Source organism: Sebastes umbrosus, chromosome 20, assembly GCF_015220745.1.
Source record: "Sebastes umbrosus isolate fSebUmb1 chromosome 20, fSebUmb1.pri, whole genome shotgun sequence".
Taxonomy (NCBI): domain Eukaryota; kingdom Metazoa; phylum Chordata; class Actinopteri; order Perciformes; family Sebastidae; genus Sebastes; species Sebastes umbrosus.
In genome coordinates this window covers 19,006,997-19,025,576 of record NC_051288.1, presented here as the reverse complement: position 1 = coordinate 19,025,576, position 18,580 = coordinate 19,006,997, and the positions used below count along the sequence as shown (strand labels likewise).

The window sequence follows — 18,580 nt, the reverse complement described above, 5'->3', positions numbered from 1 at the left end:
AAATACAGAGCAGGAGAGGAGAGGAGAGTGCAGCCAAGTAAGAAAAGATATAAATGCTGCTCTCTGTTAAGCCCAGGATTTACAACACACACGGAGAAGGAAATATTACTGGCTTACAGCGTAAAAAAAGAGTCAGGCCGATGTGAAATTGATCACATTTCACTGAAGGGAAAGAATGAAAAGTGGCATTCACCTCCAATGAGCCAGAACCTGACTGACACATTGACTTAATTAGCAGCGCTCCCCTTCCCCTTCCCTTAAACTACCACTGTCTTACACAGGACTACAAGGGGCCAGCAGAGACATGACGCCATTGTGCTGCTTTACAATTCTGATACAAGTACAATAAGTGTCACATACTTTAGGGCGCCCACATAAACATCACAAAGCTGAAAACTGCCTGAGACATCTTATGGCTGAACAGCTGTAGCCAAACGGATTTCCTCATGCAGAAAGGCTTCATTTTGCACGGTAACGGGAACATAACATTAAGTTCCACTTACCGTGGCTGTTGATAATCGCAGCACAACAAAATGAGATTTGCAGAATTACAAATAAGCTTATGGCTATGAAACTTTTTTTTTTTCTGTTTTAGTGTTTACGCCTCCTCAGATTCCCACCTCAACATTTCATTGAGTCATTTTGGTATTTTTAGGGCTGTCAATCTATTAAAATATTTAATAGTGATTAATTGAGTGGGCAAATATGCTTGTTTTATGCAAGTGTATGTATATGTTTATTCGTGAAAATCAATTAACAACACAAAACAATGAGGTACTGCATTTAGCATAAAAAATATGCTCAAATCATAACATGGTTAACTCAAGCCCAACAGGCAACAACAGCTGTCAGTGTGTCAGTGTGCTAACTTGACTATGACTTACCCCAAACTGCATGTGATTATCATTAAGTGGGCATGTCTGTAAAGGGGACAAGGGAACACATTTTCATTCACATATTTTGAGGTCAGAGGTCAAGGGACCCCTTTGATAATGGCCATAACAGTTTTTCCTTGCCAAAATTTAGTGTAAATTTGGAGTGTTATTTAGCCTTCTTCCTGACAAGCTAGTATGACATGGATTCTTTAGGTTTTCTAGTTTCATATGATACCAGTATCTTCACTCTAGCTTTAAAACTAAGCCCACTACAACATCTGAAAGATTGAATGTGTAAAAGCGTTAAAACAAATTTGCGTTATTATCACGTTGACTTTGACAGCCCTAGTCATTTTGCTTCGTCATTGTATTGGACGCACCCGCTGGAAGCTGCACGTGAAGTGGAACTCGCACTGCATCATGTCAAAGAAGATGGGGATGGTGGCCTTTCGCAGCTCGATCTCAGGAACCAGCGTCATCTCCAGGATGGGACCCACCATCTCTGGGATGAATTTGATCTTGTGGGGCCCTTAGAGAGGAAAAAAAGACACATAAACGCATGTTAAATTTCAGTTTCAAGTACGACATGTTGATTCTGACAAGGAATGACTAATCCTTAATGTGCTACAGATTTAAAATTAGCGGTTAAAAACAAATACAAAATCTGGCTCCCCGTGTTTATCAAGTCTCTCATCGGAATTTTCTATGACAATCATGCGGTAAATAACTTCAACACCTCAGGTAAAAAATAGCAAGATGCTCATTAAAAACCAGTGAATGAGTCAATCTAATCTGGTGGAAAGCTGCAATTAAGGGATCAGATGGTGTAGGTTACAATGAGAAGATTTTAAAGGAGGAACAGGTGCCCAAATCTAACACCACAACCCCCCTATCGCAATTTCATTCCAGTGAGAATTGACTGCAGAGTCTCTCTCATCACACAACAACATAAAGCTAATTAACACATGATTGTCTATATTTAGCTGCTGTTGTTTGCCGAGCTGACTCGTAATGACTCTGAGAGTACTTAGTTGGCAGATAATCATAAACATGACTGGAGAAAAACTTAAACACATGTTAATTGCTGCTAACTGCAGTTTGTTTCGCTGATCTTTGAGTGAATTCATTCAGAAAAAAACTCCCCATAATTTTCTTTGGATACAAGTCAAACTGAACAATATTGGTTAAATTACCTAGATTGTACCACATGTCCCTGATTTCGAAGCCAATTTGTCTTCTCATGTCCTGGTACCTGAAACACAAACAGAATCAAATATTACTCAAGCTGCAGTCAGATCGTGGCACAGAAGATACAAATGACTTGGAGCTCAGCTGATTTAGAGAAAGACTCATGCGAAGCGTTTGCTGACAATCTTAACTGTTTAACGCAGCATAATATACTGTATGTATGAATGGCTGTGTCGTGCTCCAGCTGTGCCGCAGCTGCTAGATCCAAAGTCAATGTCAATGTTGTCACGGTCGATGCAGTGAAAGGAAGTGAGATGCAACACAAAACTAAAGATTATCTTGCGATGGGATCACACCAGCTGCAAAGCCAAATCGGAACAGGGGCGTAAAATGAGGGCCCCTTCCACACTTCCTACCCCCCCTACTTCCGGCCCCCTGGCTTGGACCACACCCATTTTCGAACTCGGCCTTCATTAACTCTAAAGTTACAGTTGCACGGTTGTGATGCTATCGTGGTGACAAAATCTGTCCACACACAGACAGACAGACACCTACTCAAAACTTCTTCTGTGTTAGTAGGTGTCTCCAGGACCACATTTTACCATGATGACACACACAGACTCACAAGGTTGTGGACGGTAGCAATAACCAAGTGTTCGTTGCTATTCATTTTTAAAAAATCTGACATATCTTCATTTGTTCTTGGTGTCACAGATTTAACTAGAATTACCGCCTCGCGGTTGTATACCTCCACCAACCAGTCAAGTTGCAGTTTACATGCATGTCTGTCCAAAATGTCATCACTTCAACATTTCATCCTGTTAGACATTTGTGTACAATTATCATAATTAGCATATGAATTCTTGAGTTATGGACAAAAACATGTTTTGTGAGGTCACATTAACCTTTGACCACCAAAATCGAATCATTTCATCCATGAGTCCAAGCGGACGTTTGTGCCAATTTGAAGAAATTCCCTCCAGGTGTTCTAGAGATATCGCGTTCACAAGAACGGTACGGACGGTTGGACGTACAGACCTGAAAATATAATGCCTCTGGCCATGGCTATTGCCGGCGCAAAGGCATAAAAATGGATTTCATAGCCCCTCTGAGTGCTGCTTTGCTCTGATCGAGGTCCATATGTGCAGTGACCAAGCTTTTAAAATCAATAAACTGTATTATAATAATATGTGTTTCCTGTTCCTGAGCTAAATAAATGTTGGAGAGCAGTTCCTTGAGCGCCTCCTCATCTAAGCCTGAATGACACCCGTTACACAAGCATATAATGAGACTGTTTGAACAGATTCACAATGCCCTGACCCTGGCAAGTTAGTTTGTTTTGTCTTTCCGTGATGTTCTTTGAAATACAAATGCACACTAATGACTTATTTCCACTCGTGCAAGTTTCGCAACATGCACACACGCCGGCAGTCAGCAGGCTGTCAGCTGCGGTCTGTCTTCTGCTTTGTGTATTTGACAGACGACAGAGGCAGCGTTTGATGAGACAGTCTTTGTTGGTACTAGTTCTCTGAGGTCGACTCGGGGTGTCGAGAGCCCTCATATATAAAACAAAGATTTGCAAGAGAAGCTGGAAGGATTGCTCCCGTCCTGACTCCTTGTCTAGCGTTTGCGAATGAGGGCTTATAAGCTGATCAGCTCTGCCATGTCTAGGTCGTGAACCAATCTCCACGGCGGCTTGGAGCTTGTCTCCGTGCCCGCCACACACAGGCCCAGGTCACAGAGAGGACACATAGTGAAGTGGAAAGGACAGAGAGGGAAAGACAGACAGTGAATGATGGAGAGGCTAACAGGAGTGGAAACAGTGGGCAAGAAGGCAGAAAGTGAGACCAGTTCTGTGAAAACGATCACACACATGAAACTAAAGTAATGGATTCAGTTCTCCGAACACCGATTGGACAATAGATAAGAAAAGAGAGTAAGTTCAAGCCTGAAATTGTTTTAAGATCAAGAATATAGAGGACACAATGGAGATAACAGTCCTGAGAGACTGTTTTTACCGTATCTGCACTGGTCTGGTGTAGCGTGCTTTAGCCGCATCATTGCATGCTGAGAAGTAATCAGATGTATTTTCGCTGCTGGCTCACCGTGGGGAATAACTGCACTGAACCGCAATATTGTGGTTCTGTTCTGAAGCGGTGCCAAACCGTCACAGACTCTGCCCCTCAACCAAGGCACTCGACTGCGTAGTTGATCAGACGGCTAAAAAAGAAGCGGTGTGCAAAGTCTATGGATAAATCTATCCTAATTGTGTTAGCCAATAATGTATTAAAACATTCATTGAGATTAAAATGTCAAACAGTGCCTGGTATAAAATTACAGATCACCTTATAATGCCAGGTAAAGGCCTTTACACACCGGGGGCGTGAGGAATAAACAAGAGGAAAATGCAAAATGATTGCCTGCGAATATTATATGTGTAGGTAGGTAAATATAGGCACGACTCAACCCGTTCCGCTCAACGTGATTGTTTGATGCATTTATTCGCAATTTATTCGCTCAGAAAAATCAACCTTGTTTCAAACGCTGTTTTGCCGCGTAATATTTGTGCTCTGTGTGAAAGTATACAAGACAAACAACTGTTCGAAAAAATATATTGATGTGCGAATCCGGTGTGTAAAGGCCTTTATTTGAAAAAAAAAAATGTTTTTATTTGGTTAAAACTACCTCACAGCCTTGTACAAAAGCTAGCGACCCATTTTCAGATTAGATTTGAACTAGGGCTGTCAAAGTTAACAAGATAATAACGCGTTAGCTCAAATTTGTTTAACGCCACTAATTTCTTTAATGCATTAACCCAACTTGTGATTATTAAGTTGTAGCGGGCTCACCCTAACCCTAAGGTACTGGCATTATATGAAACTAGAAAACCTAAGGTTTCCAGTGGTACCAACCATGTCATACCAGCTTGTCTTGAAGGAGGCAAAATAACGCTACAACTTCAGGAAAAACAGTCATGGCCATTTTCAAAGGGGTCCCTTGACCTCTGACCTCCAGATGTGTGAATGTAAATGGGTTCTCTGGGTACCCACGAGTCTCCCCTTTACAGACATGCCCACTTTATGATAATCACATGCAGTTTGGGGCAAGTCATAGTCAAGTCAGCACACTGACACACTGACAGCTGTTGTTGCCTGTTGGGCTGCAGTTTGCCATGTTATGATTTGAGCATATTGTTTTAATACTAAATGCAGTACTTGTGAGGGTTTCTGGACAATATTTGTCATTGTTTTGTGTTGTTAATTGATTACATTATTACAATAATAAATATATACAAACATTTGCATAAAGCAGCATATTTGCCCACTCCCATACTTGACAAATATCCCTTTAAGGTACGTTTTGAGCAGAAACATACTGCGCGATTGATCACCATTAAATATTTTAATTGATTGACAGCTCTAGTTGTAGTATGTAGTATTTTGAAAATTAACAATAGCAAGTGTGTGTGTTTGTATAGATGCACTGCTGATTTCACTCACTCTAACAACATCCAGTTAGTTGAGGTGTGCATCAATACAACAGTAGGGTAAATCTAAGGTATGCAAAACTCTAATTGCATCTGCAACACAATAAATCAAATATCTGCCACCACTGTGAGGGACATTTAAAGTTAAATGAGGCATCAGAGTCATTAATAACTTTTTCCTCCCTCCAGTCTCATGTCCTGTCCAGCTGGTGGCGCTGCAGGCGACTGCATTGTGTGCCCGTACCGACAATCAGGCCTGTCTAACATCAGACTATCACACTGAGTGACTGATGAAGGCACGGTGGCACCTCTGTCTCCTCTTCCTGGCGCGCTGGTGGCATGACACCTTGAGGTGACATTGCAGAGACGTGTAAAGACGAGAGTTTGAAGTCTACACCTCTCCTGACCTCTAATTAGTAAACATCCAAAGCCTCTTTCACACATTGTGACATTTCGGAGCGCCCTGATGGAATTCAGAAACCCAATTGATTGTTTTGCCAATGTTGTACAAAGACACGCTAATGTATTTAGACAGAGAGGAGAAGAGCACTGAAAGAATCCATAAGGAAGACGCTGCGTCACCTCTTTGTAGTCTGGCCGGGTCAAAACACTTTACCACATTTAGCTGTCAAACGGGGGAGCGTCGCCCAAGGATTGATCTCTAAGCAGAGTATTGGCAAGATGATAAAAAAGATGCCTGCCTCTAGAAATTACTGTAAAGCTGCATGCATTATGTATCACATCTTTGACTGTTTTTTGCCTCTTATCCGCACTTTTCATCTCGAGTGTGTCTTATAATTTATTCCTGCGCACATCTGTGATTGTTCTCATAGCATACATGTGTGTGAAGCATGCATGTTTGTGTCTCTACGTATATGCATGCTCTGGAGGCATCGTGTCCTCGTCTGAGCTGAGGCAGACGCAGGGTGCCGTTCTGTCACACCGCTGCAGGCGGCGAGACAGGCAGCTATGACTGTCGGCTGTCAGGACCTACAACATATACCTGTCAGCTACGGGGCGGAAAGCTCTCGGAGAGATTGACTTGAGAATAATAGAGGGAGAATGGAGGGACGGCGGCGAGCAGAGAGTGGATCCGGGGCTTGTGTAATGTCACGGAGGGTCAGGGGGGCATAGAGCAAGATTGTGAGGAGAAAGGAGGAAATGGTTGTGGTGGAGGCACGAGGTGATGAAGACGGAAAGGAATACAGACAGCGGTGGCCGACGGAGCACGAGAGAACGAAACCACACAAGTGATTGACGAGCAGCGGCCTGTAAGAACAGATGAGATGTGATCAAAGCCGGAAGCAAAGCAACGTGTGAGATATTCACAAAACCTGACAATATGACACTCCCTCTCCTCGTCACTCATTCGCGGCGCGTAGCATGACAATGACATTGCTGCATGCTCATTTATACAGCTCTCTGTGTGTATGTCAGTGGGCAACCCCAACCCGGAGACCTTATCTCCTTTATACACAGCCCTACTGGAAACACAGCAACATGGCTACACACAGATGCATGTATCCTCCTACTCAGGCCATGCAGCACATGTCTGTAAAGACACGTTGTCAGTGTCCCGACCTACATGTGAAGAGGAAACGAGGATCACACAGACACCGGTAACGCACCAGAACTTCACAAGCGGCACCGGGAAACAGACATGTGTGACGCAGGAGAAAAAGCCGACGCTAAAAGAGCTAAAGAGCCACGCTCGACACAACTCTGATTTCACCCCTCTGTTCTCTGCTCCCGAGCAAGGCACAATAATTGGTATTGCAGGCAGGACTGACAGTTCATGCGCCAGCACACAGGGAAAACGGGATGCAGAGACGGGGAGAGGTAAAAAGAGAGAAGGTGAGCTGTAGGTGGAGGGAGAGACACGCAGAGACGGAGAGGGAGAGTGGGTGGGTAGAGGTAGAAAGAGTGGGTGAAAGAGAAATTGGCAACCCCTGTATAATATCCTCCCGGGTTGCTCGGGAAGCTACCTGGTTGTATGTGAATGACACATTCGGGAATGTCAAATAAACAGTCTGGAAATAGCAATGGCAGAGATTATCCCTTTTCTGTGCTTATATGCCAGGAATGGCACTTCTTGTGTATGCGAATCAAACGGCTGTTTCTTTCGGGGGAAGGCTGACAAGTGGAGAAAGGCAATGTGGGGGTGGCTGGGAACGTCTTGTTTGCTGTATTTGGCTGTTTTGTGTGGGAGCTTATCAGGTCCGATAATAAAGCACTGACCAACGAGGAGCCTCGCTGTCAGGCATGGGCCAGCGTGATGAATGCTTCAGTGACAAAAAGCTCCTCCAAATGAAGATGAGAGCCAATATGCTCCACGTCTGCCCAGAAAGCATTTACACGTTTGGCTGCATTACCGGGCTCTATGAGAAATACTAATGTAGATGAATGGCTTTCTGTAGACACAGGCCAGCGGATGAGCGGGAAACAAAACTGGTCTTAGAGCGGATTTTCAGAAGCAATAAATATCTAAACTTTGTGGATTCAAAACGATGCACGCTGTGATATCAAATGTTCTGCCCTTTAATTGCTGAGGGAATAACAAGAAAAAAAGTCATGTAGGAGACGCTTTGATGAGGAACCGAAGACCCTGTATCCTACATTTCAAGAGATTCCCAACTATGTCTGATACCTGGGAGTACAAGATGTGCTCTCCATAACCCCTGGAGTTACTATGAGGCTGTTCTGCTTTGTTCAGAAGGGCGAAACAAGTAGAGCAACCTCCACTGGAGGCCCGATGTGTCGGGTATCCCTGTGAGCCTCCGTGTGATGAATTATATAAAGCCCGCTCGTGCTGCGGAGGGAGCTTGGGCTGTGTTGGTGTGCGATGAGGAGGCCCCGTGGATTGAGAGTGAGAGAGAGAGAGAGAGAGAGAGAGAGAGAGAGAGAGAGAGAGAGAGAGAGAGAGACTCACTTGTGGAAGATCTTGGATCTTTTGTCGCTTGAGAAGTTCTCCAGCTGCAAAGACTCCTGGGTGAGGAAGGCTACCGCCAGGTGAAAGTAGTTGTTCCACAGCTGAAACCCACATAAAGACAGGCGGAGAGCGTGGTGTTAAAAGAATAAAAGAACATTTAAGTCACAGTCAAAAAGCAGTTTTACAATAAAATCCTAGAGTACCACACCACACCATGTGGGCTGGAAAGCTTTATAGTTTCATTAAATCAAAAGGTTTGGATGCGACGGGAGAGGTTGGTGATTTGGGTCGATGGCCTCCAGAGCGCACTCTCAATCAGACAATGACAGGAGCTAAAAGGAGTGTTATAGAAGCCCCCTTTTTTCATTGCAAATACTCATATCCATGCATCGGAAATAAGTCTCTTCATGATGACTTTCCAAAGCATTTAGAGTACACACTTTCTTATGAGAATACCATTAAGCCAAAATGCACGACTGTTTAACCCTTTAAAAACAGACCTCCCACTCGTGCATGATCCTGTTTAAATCAATCTAAAATAAGAAAAACAACTATAAAAGCTTGAACATTCAATCTTTTAGCAGCAGAATGCTACAATTAGGCTTCTGTCTTTCGTGTCATCACGTTGTACGCTTGTAATGATGTCATTACGTTACGTGCGGAACATAACGAAACTATCAAAACGCTTTTGCACGCGATCTGCTCATAAAAATGAGCATATCTCAAACACAAAAAAAATGTGCATTGTTCAAATAACTTGACTTGAAGTGATATAAGAGTATGTTTTGTGTGTTTATTTAGTAACATTTTATGAAAAATTGTCTGATTTTATTTTTTATGACACAATTCAATACTTGTATTAATTATAATAGTTTGACTGAAATAACCTTAAAGCTTAGGTTGTTCAGAATTTAGAGATATGAAGCATTCTAAGATACTTCAAGAAATGACATCACAATAAGCATAAATACCGATGTAAGCACTGGCGGTATGATTCATGCTGGAATGCATAAAAAAACATGTTATAATGATTTTTATGAATGAAGTTATTACATGACTGTAAAAGACTACAGTAAGTGATTCTATCCATCGTCTATCTTTACTCCACTGAGCTGTAGTTTAAAATAAAGAAAACATTTTAATCATACACCATAAAGAGAGTGCTTTAAGTCACACTTAAATTAATCAATCCATAAAGGCTTTAAAAGCAGTTTAGTTGGTGACAACATTACCGTTCTTCCATATGACAGACATTTAAAAAGCAAGCAGAAAAGTTGTTCTATTCAAGGGGGAGCAGGTTAAAATATTCTGAAATGCACATCAAATTGCCGGCTATTACACAGTAATTGATGTTCCCGCTCTACAATTTTTTTTTTATATCTACTGCCTTCAGATCTTTTTTTTTCCTCTATTCAGAAGGTCCAACAGTGCTCCATATGGAACATTAAAAAGAAGCCTCAGTGTGAAACTGCAGAGTAGGGATGTGTTAAAAAAAATGCCACCAAATCTTTCCCAAAGCTGCTGTTACTATTGTAGCACTTAAAAATGACTGAACAGAACATCGTCTTTGGAGGGTGGGGGGGCTGCTATCAAGGTTGTTTCCAAAAAAGAAAAAAAGACTTTCATAGTTCAGCTCTTACCTGTAGCTCAAAGTTGGTTTGATCCAGAAATTTCTTGTTCAGCACTGCTGCATACTGATTAATGGCCCGCAGGAACACTCTGGAAAGATAAAGAGGAAAGTGTTTGGATCTCGTCTTCTTACTAATGAAAGTTTATTTCCAACTCAAGGTATTTTCATTCTATAGTTTCTAATTATATGAGCTTAAATGTCACTTTCTGACATCTCTGTGCATTCCCTACTGAAACTAGTTTTGCTTGTTGATCAATTAGCCACCAGATGTTCATATTCACAGCCCAAGCAATCACCAAATGTACACAACACTTCAGGCAACAACCTGCAGAGGAAATGCTCACACGTGCCTTGTTTGTTAGGTTACAGAAAATGCTACACGCAATATATAATGACCTCCATATTCTTTTTCAATCCACAGACTGTATATAAGAAGTGGACGTAGTCAACGTGACGTCACCCATTGGCGTGTGGACTGCTGTTTTGAAGCCTTGAGTTCGGCATTTTGGCCGTTGCCATCTTGGTTTTTTTTTGCAACCAGAAGTGACACGAGAGGGGATTTTTAGGTGACCAAAAAGGTTATATTTAATTTTCATAAACTGAAAACACACTGTGAAAGGGTTAAAGCTGTAAGACGGAAATGCGGACAACTCCCAGACTGGACAACGGCATGGTAGCGACTTGTCAATCACAAGGTAGCTACGCCCTAAAGCATCCCCTGCTTTCTGGTCTATTTGACTCTAAATGGGACCATAATTTACTAAATGAACATCATGCTGTATTGAAGAAGACTTGAAACTAGCGATTGAGACCATAAACTCATGTTTACAATGTTTACTGAGGTAATAAATCAAGTGAGAAGTAGGCTCATTTTCTCATAGACTTCTATACAATCAGACTTCTTTTTGCAACCAGAGAAGTCGCCCCCTGCTGGCTATTAGAAAGAATGCAAGTTTAAGGCACTTCAGCATTGGCTTCACTTTTCAGACCTGGAGGTAGCCCACTGGTTCAATCATATACTCAAATATACACAGTATGTTTATTATAGGGGTTGCAAATAAATATGATATATATATATATTTTTTCTATTTATTATATTTTATTATTCAATTTTTTATTCAATTTTATTTATTTATTTATTATACATTTTATTTTATTATTGTATTCAGTCTTTCATTAAGTTTTTGTCTACAAAGGTCAATCTTGTTAATCATGAATCTTTTTTATTTTTTTATTTCATGGTTCCAGTTTGCTGGGGCGGGGGGGAACACTATACTCTGAACAAAAACACACAAAGAAACATAAATGTTATTCTTAGGCATGATTAGGGGTAGGCAACAAAAACTACTTGGTTAAGGTGGAAGGGGAACGATTATGATTTTGGATGAGAAACCTGGTGTTTAATGTCTCATCTACCACACTTAATAAATGGCAGTACTTCCTGCATTGGACCTAAACGTTGCCGGCGGATTCACATTGTATTCTCCAGAATCACCCAAGATGAACTCATTAATTGGTAGACTGACTGAACAGTAGTTTTAAAGCTGTAGCCAGACAAGAAGAGACCGCATGACCTTGTGAAAAACACAGCGCTGAGAGAACAGAGGTGAAACACAGGTTCAATCTCTCTCTTTGGCAGACGGGGAGGTACAGAAGGGGCTCAGGGGCACTCCCGAAAAAAGATGCGACGAGCAGATCTTAATGAGAACACTGTCTGACGGGTTAATCCACTCTGATGTTGCAGAATTAAATGTTAATAACTTAAGTGGCATGAAGCTTTTAGAGGGGAATTATGATTGCTACTTACAGAGTCAGAGGCCCATCCGCTATTTAACTTCATTCCACGGCGGATCCAGCCCATACAACAATGTGTGTACTAATCTCTAAGAATTACGCACCGAGAGAAGAAAACGCCTTATCATGAGTGTAGGAGAAAACGTCTAGCGCAGCATATTCAATAACCTGGCTTACTTTATTTAAGGTTCTTGTGCTTTCTGAAGCTCATACTTCAGATGATATGAGCATTTGTCCAACTACTAATCAATAAACAACAAATGATCGCCTATGGCAGCATCATGAAGATACATTAGAATGTGCGATAAAAAACAAGGTGAAACAAGGACATGCCACTTAAAGTGGATTGCATCAAGGGTTTCATGAGCGGGCAATAAAGCGGCATGAAGATGTAACTCTGGTGTAACCGACACTGGCAGGTGAGCAGACATCTGCTGCACAGCCAGCTCCAAGAGAGCCTCCCCCTCCCTTTGTAATGACCCAAGGTAAGCCCCTACTGGAACTGGGCCTCACTGTGTCTTACTTTATGTTTCAGCAGCGTGGCAATAAGGGCTCCTGTCGCCTGAGCTCGCTGGAAGCTTTAAATTTCATTGCCGTAGAGACGAGGCTGGGGTTTCCCTCACGTCTAACTGACCTTGAACAGGAATAACCATCACTGTTGAGACGGCATCTGGGGTATTTTAAAGCTATACAATATTCATGTCACACATTTATCTCCATCGGTGACTAAATGCTAACTGGGGCCGATGTGTGATACATATTAAGAGCCCACCTTAATCATTAGATGGAAAGGTTAACTGTCATTGAACACCTTTGGATAAGCCATTAGAAGTCCATTTCTGTGTGTCTCTGGCCTCAGACTCGGAGACCCCCCCCCCACCCCCCCATCTCTTAAGCACTCAGACAGCCTATTACCACCATCCTGCCTGCACAAGCACCGGCTCCCCCTTCCGCACACCACACTCAATTTTCTGCAGCTGTGAACATGTCAATATAGCTGATACGTCTAACGCTGGACTGATGCTGAAAAGTGTTTCCATCTGCTGCACCTGTGGGCTGAGAAATATTACTGCTCAATATGTGGGGTTCATTATTTTCAGTTATTAATTTTCCCCCAAAAAAATATTACTAAAAGGGGAATTTATTGTTTGTTTGGAATATTAAAAAAAAAAACAGGTATTATTGGCTCAGGGAGTCCCTGAGCTAAGTTATATTGGCCAGTGTTAAAGGAACAGTGTGTAACATTTCAGGGGATCTATTAGCAGAAAATAGAATATTACATTCATAACCATGTTTTCATTAGAGTTTAATCACCTGAAACTAAGAATTGTTGTGTTTTCTTTAGCTTAGAATGAGACCTTCATATCTACATAGGGAGCAGGTCCTCTTCATGGAGTCCGCCATGTGGCCAACCTCACCTCTCGATGCCCTATCCTACACACTGTACCTTTCGAGATTGCACTGATACAAGGTGAAAATCCTCATTCTTACGAACTGTTTAATTGTGCTTTAGTCTGCAGATGTTATGAAGGCTAATTGGGAACTAGAGTCTGTTTTTTTTTTTTGGTATTAATTGGTATTTTAGTATTGGTAATTGGTATTAATGATGTTGTGTTTGTTTTGAAGCACACCGTTTGTTTTTAATTAACAGCTGTTTAGCAGACAACTGTCTGTTACTATTTCAGTTTTTACCGTGTCAACCTGTGCATCACTGGCAGCCTCTGCTAATTTCTTTTAGCTCCTTTTTATCTGGTCTGGTGCAAAAAAAAAGTATTGTGCATTGTCCCTATTGGAAAAGCTAGAAGGGCACTCGGAGAGCACAGACCTCCGCCAAGGCCAAATGCTAATGAAATCTCGCAATGTTAACGAAAGTGAACAATAATGCGTGGTATTCCTTGGCCCATGCTACACCTTTCTACCAGGTTTCATGAAAATTGGGCTAGTAGTTTTTCCGTAAAATACTGCTGACAAACAGACAAACAAACAAATATAACCTCCCTGGTATAGGGAACAATGAAATAAAATAAAGAAATACAATACATTTGATTTAAAAAAATCAAATCAAAAATCCATGTGAAAATAAGTTTTAAAGTCGGGAAACACAACAACTTTAAGCTGCATCAGGACAGAGAAATAAACCAATCTTCTATGTTTTAAAAGAAATCCAGATATTTACCAGTGAAAAATCTATGAAAAATGAAGAATGGACCTTATCTACTGTATATGATGATTCTAACTGACCTACAAAACCTAAATCTTAGACATAGTGAGGAAACATCAATAATCACAGGCTAAGGCTGTGGTTTTCATTCAGTTTTAGCTAAATAATAAAGTGGACATCGCCAGAGGCTAGTTTATAGTTGAAGGGTGAGATGGGTCCGACTGAACTCATTCATAATCACCAATAGTTTCAAGTTCTACAGACATTACCAAGGTAGCACACAGCTCCCACTGCCGGGCCACACAGCGAGATCAATACTCTTCACAGCTTCTGGCTAAATATGACTCAACAGGCAATACGCAGCTGTAATCAACCATTTCTGCTTGATCTCCCTTTCCAGTATAGCGGCACTCCTTCACGGTTCCACTACAATCGGTTGATGATGCAGGCGGATGAAATCTCCCGTGCTTCCTACACATGACTGATGTGCTGCATCTGTGCGCTAACGCGAGATGCTTTTCCATAAACATGTTTCTCTCTCTCGCAGTTCACACGACAATGTAAACTCCCATTACCTGAAAGCCTGTTTGAAGCCAGCAGTCTGCCTGAGCTCAGACACATAGTGGGCTTTAACGAACAGACAGGACAGTTCCTCTGTGAGCACATCCTGCCATTAATTAAAGTGAAAAACTTAATGAGGCGGATGAAAATAGAATATACTCTCCCTCACAGTGGGCTCTGACTAAGACGCTCCAACAAGGCCATTTCAAACAAGATTAAAAAGGCATTCAGAGATAATTTCTTGAACTTTGGAATATATCTTTTCTAAATGTGGGCTAAAAAGAATGAAATTTTAAATGTGATATAACTAACAAAAGCTTTACTCTGTCGTATTTGAGCCAGCCCGAGAGGAATTATTCATACAAAGATGTAATTACTGTGCAGTCTATAATTAATTGCCATATTGATTTCAGGGAATATTCTTTGCGCAGACACAGAGTGTGAATCTGCATAGTGAACATTAGCTGCGTGTTATACAGTCTGCGGTGCCACTGCTCTTTTAAGCTTGCATTATTAACAAAGCCAAATGCCAGAGGAGAGGATGCTTGGCTGCCTTGCAACATCTGTGACGGTCGGTCATTACGCTGCAGAGGGAGAATAAGATGCGGATGCAGAGGCAGAGGGAGAGACAATGACAAACCCGTTCTTAAGAACTCCATTACAACTACAAGAAAGATGCTAATGACTGGGAAATTTAAGCCGCTGCTTTAAATGTAATCAAAGACTTCTCCGACGGGTTTAGTGTTTGCTTTACGCCTTCAGCTGCAACATCAAGCACTTCTGTTCTGGGGACACCCTAAATGTGTAATTCCTAAAAACAGCGTGCCCTCTTACAGCTTTCTGTTTTTTTTTTTTTCTTATCTCAAGTTCAGCAGGGAAATCAAGGTAGCTCTAATCATCTCCAGAAATCACAGGCTTCCCTATTTTCTGCTTAAGGAGACAAAAAACACAACTTAAACTTTTTAATTAGGCAGTGCAAGAGCAGCTCCTCCACATTAGAGTCGTTCTGCTGCTGTGTACATGTGGCATCATTATGATAAATATGCTCCATCAAGCTGTCAGTGTCAGAAAAATCACCCCATTACCGCTGATTGATGGCTGTGCTGCACGTTTACGTTTCAGCACAGACGACAGAGGATCCGCTTTTCAAAACCCTCGTTGCTTTTTTTTATTCAAATCGGCTAACTTCCTGTAGCCAGACTTCTGTCGGCTGATGTGCATCGCCGACACCTAGCGTATATGCTAATGAAAAGTTATCAGCAGATCATACTTGCTAATTGAGTTCAGAGAGCATCCCTGATAATGATCACCCTCCATTTGCATACTATTGCTGTAATAGCTGGCGTATCTGCCTGTGCTCAAAGATAAGGCAAGGTCAAAAAAAAAAATTCATTATCACACCAATTTATTAAATTAGATTTCCTTTTATTTCAGACACCTGATCTAATATTAGATTCAGACTCTCGATAAAGTTTATCATGGCTTTTCAGATAAACTACGCTATAAGAATTCATACTGAGCAATGCACCCGAGGGGAAGCTCAGGGAAGCTCTAATGACTCAGAAATATCACTGAGGTGAGGCAGCACCGCTCTCATCTGTTAGACCTTTCCATTTACACGGAGGGAGAGAGAACTCCACTTTAACATTCAAAGCACTTTTAATAATAAAGAGCTCTTAAATCTAGCTGGGTTGAGCGTGCCAAAATACAATCTTTGCACCAGATACCAAATGGGTCTTATATCTCAAAGCTGAAATCCTTTAAGTCCTTTAATTACTAAATCTGGAGTGGTGAATGGAGGTTTGTGCTGAAATACGACAGCCTTAACTTTAAAGGAGCAATATGTACTGTATATTTACTATATTAAATCATAAAATGACCATGATATGTCATTTGACCTTTCTCGATTAGTCATTTTTTATGCTTGTTCAAGCTGAAGGACTTATTTCCAAGAAACTTATGAGCACAACTCTGATTAATACAAGATCTAAAGTGGTGCTTGTGTATGATTCTTCATGGAGAAATTCAGTGTAACAGATTGATCAACTAATCGTCTACAAAATCATAGGAGTGTTAGTCAACTAAGAATTTCTTTGGTCAAGGACAGCCCTAGTTATATACAAATACTATTATATTAGGTAAATACAGTCAGTGATTAAAAATCAACCTCATATCTCTTGGAAGTTACTGACAGAACCAGAAGGCACTCAGAAGACTTCTGATGCATTTTTGTGTAGAAAAGTGAACTGAAGATTGAGGCCAAGTAAAAGATGACTTCAGATATGTGTGTTTGTGAGACGGCACACATTATAACGTGTTTGTGGGACTGTATAAAATGACAGTGGAAAAAGATGTGATTTGTGACTGACCCCACAGGCCAGCGAGGGGCCAATCTGTCATGCGAATGCTACGAAAAAAAAAAGCCGCAATCCCTTTGACTTGGCAGCACCGGGCGGTGTGATGACGAGTGCGCCGGCTTCCGCCAGCCTATAAACACAGAGATCTGAGATGTAACAATGACAGCAAAAAGGCTGCTCTTCATCCAGGCCAAAAGTTTGTGAAGAGGTGAGCGGATTGCTAATGAGGCAACGCAGGCTGATTCAGACAGAAACTCTGAGAGCAGGAAAACTCCAACTTTCTGTTCTGGAGTCAGAGTGTTGGCGAAGTTCGTGTTGAGGAACGGGTGAATCACAAAGCAATTAAAACAGATTCTAACAGCCTAAACCTTTAACATTTTGTCTTTTTTTTCATGATTTCTTTTGAATACAAATGATGTGCCTGGAGAAAAGTAGGGAGTAAAAGCATTTAGACTTTTTTGCACACAAAACATTTAGAGGAAATTGTTCAAACTCTGACAATCTTTTGACGAAGACGCAGCCATGTCTAGTAGTTTTTGTTGTCTAAACACTGAAGGGCTTGTACAGATGCAAAGATCACTCATGTTGCTTGACATTCGGAGGAAAACACAAAAAAAATACCAAAATATCTGTTCGTAAAATAACGAACCGTTATATGATGATACATCGCCATGTTTCATACAGTGAAACCGTTTCCTTGGATTCATACCCTCGACAGCAGTTACAATCAGCGTATTAGAGATGATTACAGTATATAGGGCCGTAGCATATTAGCAGACTGACATTCATGCCCTTGGTGCTCTTTCAGTCAATGTTGATTGAAGTGCACATCAATGCTGATTTGAATGCCAAATTAAATACACATGCAGTCATGAAATGGGGGCATTTGGTTTGACACGCTGTTGATCTAAAGACAGAAGTAATTGGGCTATCAAAGTGAAAGGAGCGTTCAGCGAGTGTTACAGCAAACATGTCAGTTATGTTCAGAGAAGGAAAGACAGAAATGAGCTACAGCATATTCACTGGGTCTCCAATGAAGCATCTGCCTCAGTGTAGTAAGTGATCCTTATTTTATACCCGGCGGAGAAAAATGTCATTTCACGTCTGCCAGCACAAATATATAAAAGCCAAGGTCATTTACAAAACAGAGGTGGAAAGAGTAAAGTACTGTACACATTTGAGGTACTTAAACCTGCAGTAGGCAGAATGTTTTTGGCATCATTGGGCAAAAAATCCATAATAACCTTTCAGTATATTGTAATTCAAGTGTTCTGAGAGAAAACTAGACTTCTGTACCTCCTCGTGGCTCTGTTTTCAGGTTTTAAAAAATCTAGCTCGTGACGGGAGACTTTGGCAAATCACAGGTCATTTCAGAAGAAAGCGTTCTTATTGGCTGTGCTCTGGCTGGTGGGCGGTGCTTGGTATTTCCTCAACAGATCTCAACATGGCTGCCGGGTCACAAACTTTCTCATTTTACAGCTTAACAGTACACTACAAGACATTTCTGCAAACATTTGAGCCGAGAAATATGCATTACAGTAACATAATATTGATTCATATTTGACGACCGTGCATAGTTTGACCGTTTGATCGGAGTT

The 18,580-nt window shown here is 41.4% G+C and overlaps 1 protein-coding gene across 4 annotated transcripts in view; it reads right to left on the bottom strand.

Annotated features, from left to right (window-relative positions):
• Positions 1-18,580, bottom strand: part of dock1 (dedicator of cytokinesis 1) — a 213,360-nt gene that overhangs the window by 42,147 nt on the left and 152,633 nt on the right. For 2 of the 4 annotated variants that reach the window (XM_037753937.1, XM_037753938.1), the window contains 5 exons: positions 10,120-10,198; positions 8,480-8,580; positions 2,069-2,127; positions 1,256-1,404; positions 885-920 (listed from right to left, as the gene is read on the bottom strand). In XM_037753937.1, the coding sequence (XP_037609865.1) occupies positions 885-920; positions 1,256-1,404; positions 2,069-2,127; positions 8,480-8,580; positions 10,120-10,198 (424 nt within the window). The remainder of the gene's footprint in view (positions 1-884; positions 921-1,255; positions 1,405-2,068; positions 2,128-8,479; positions 8,581-10,119; positions 10,199-18,580) is intronic. The other 2 variants (XM_037753939.1, XM_037753941.1) reach the window with 1 other exon arrangement.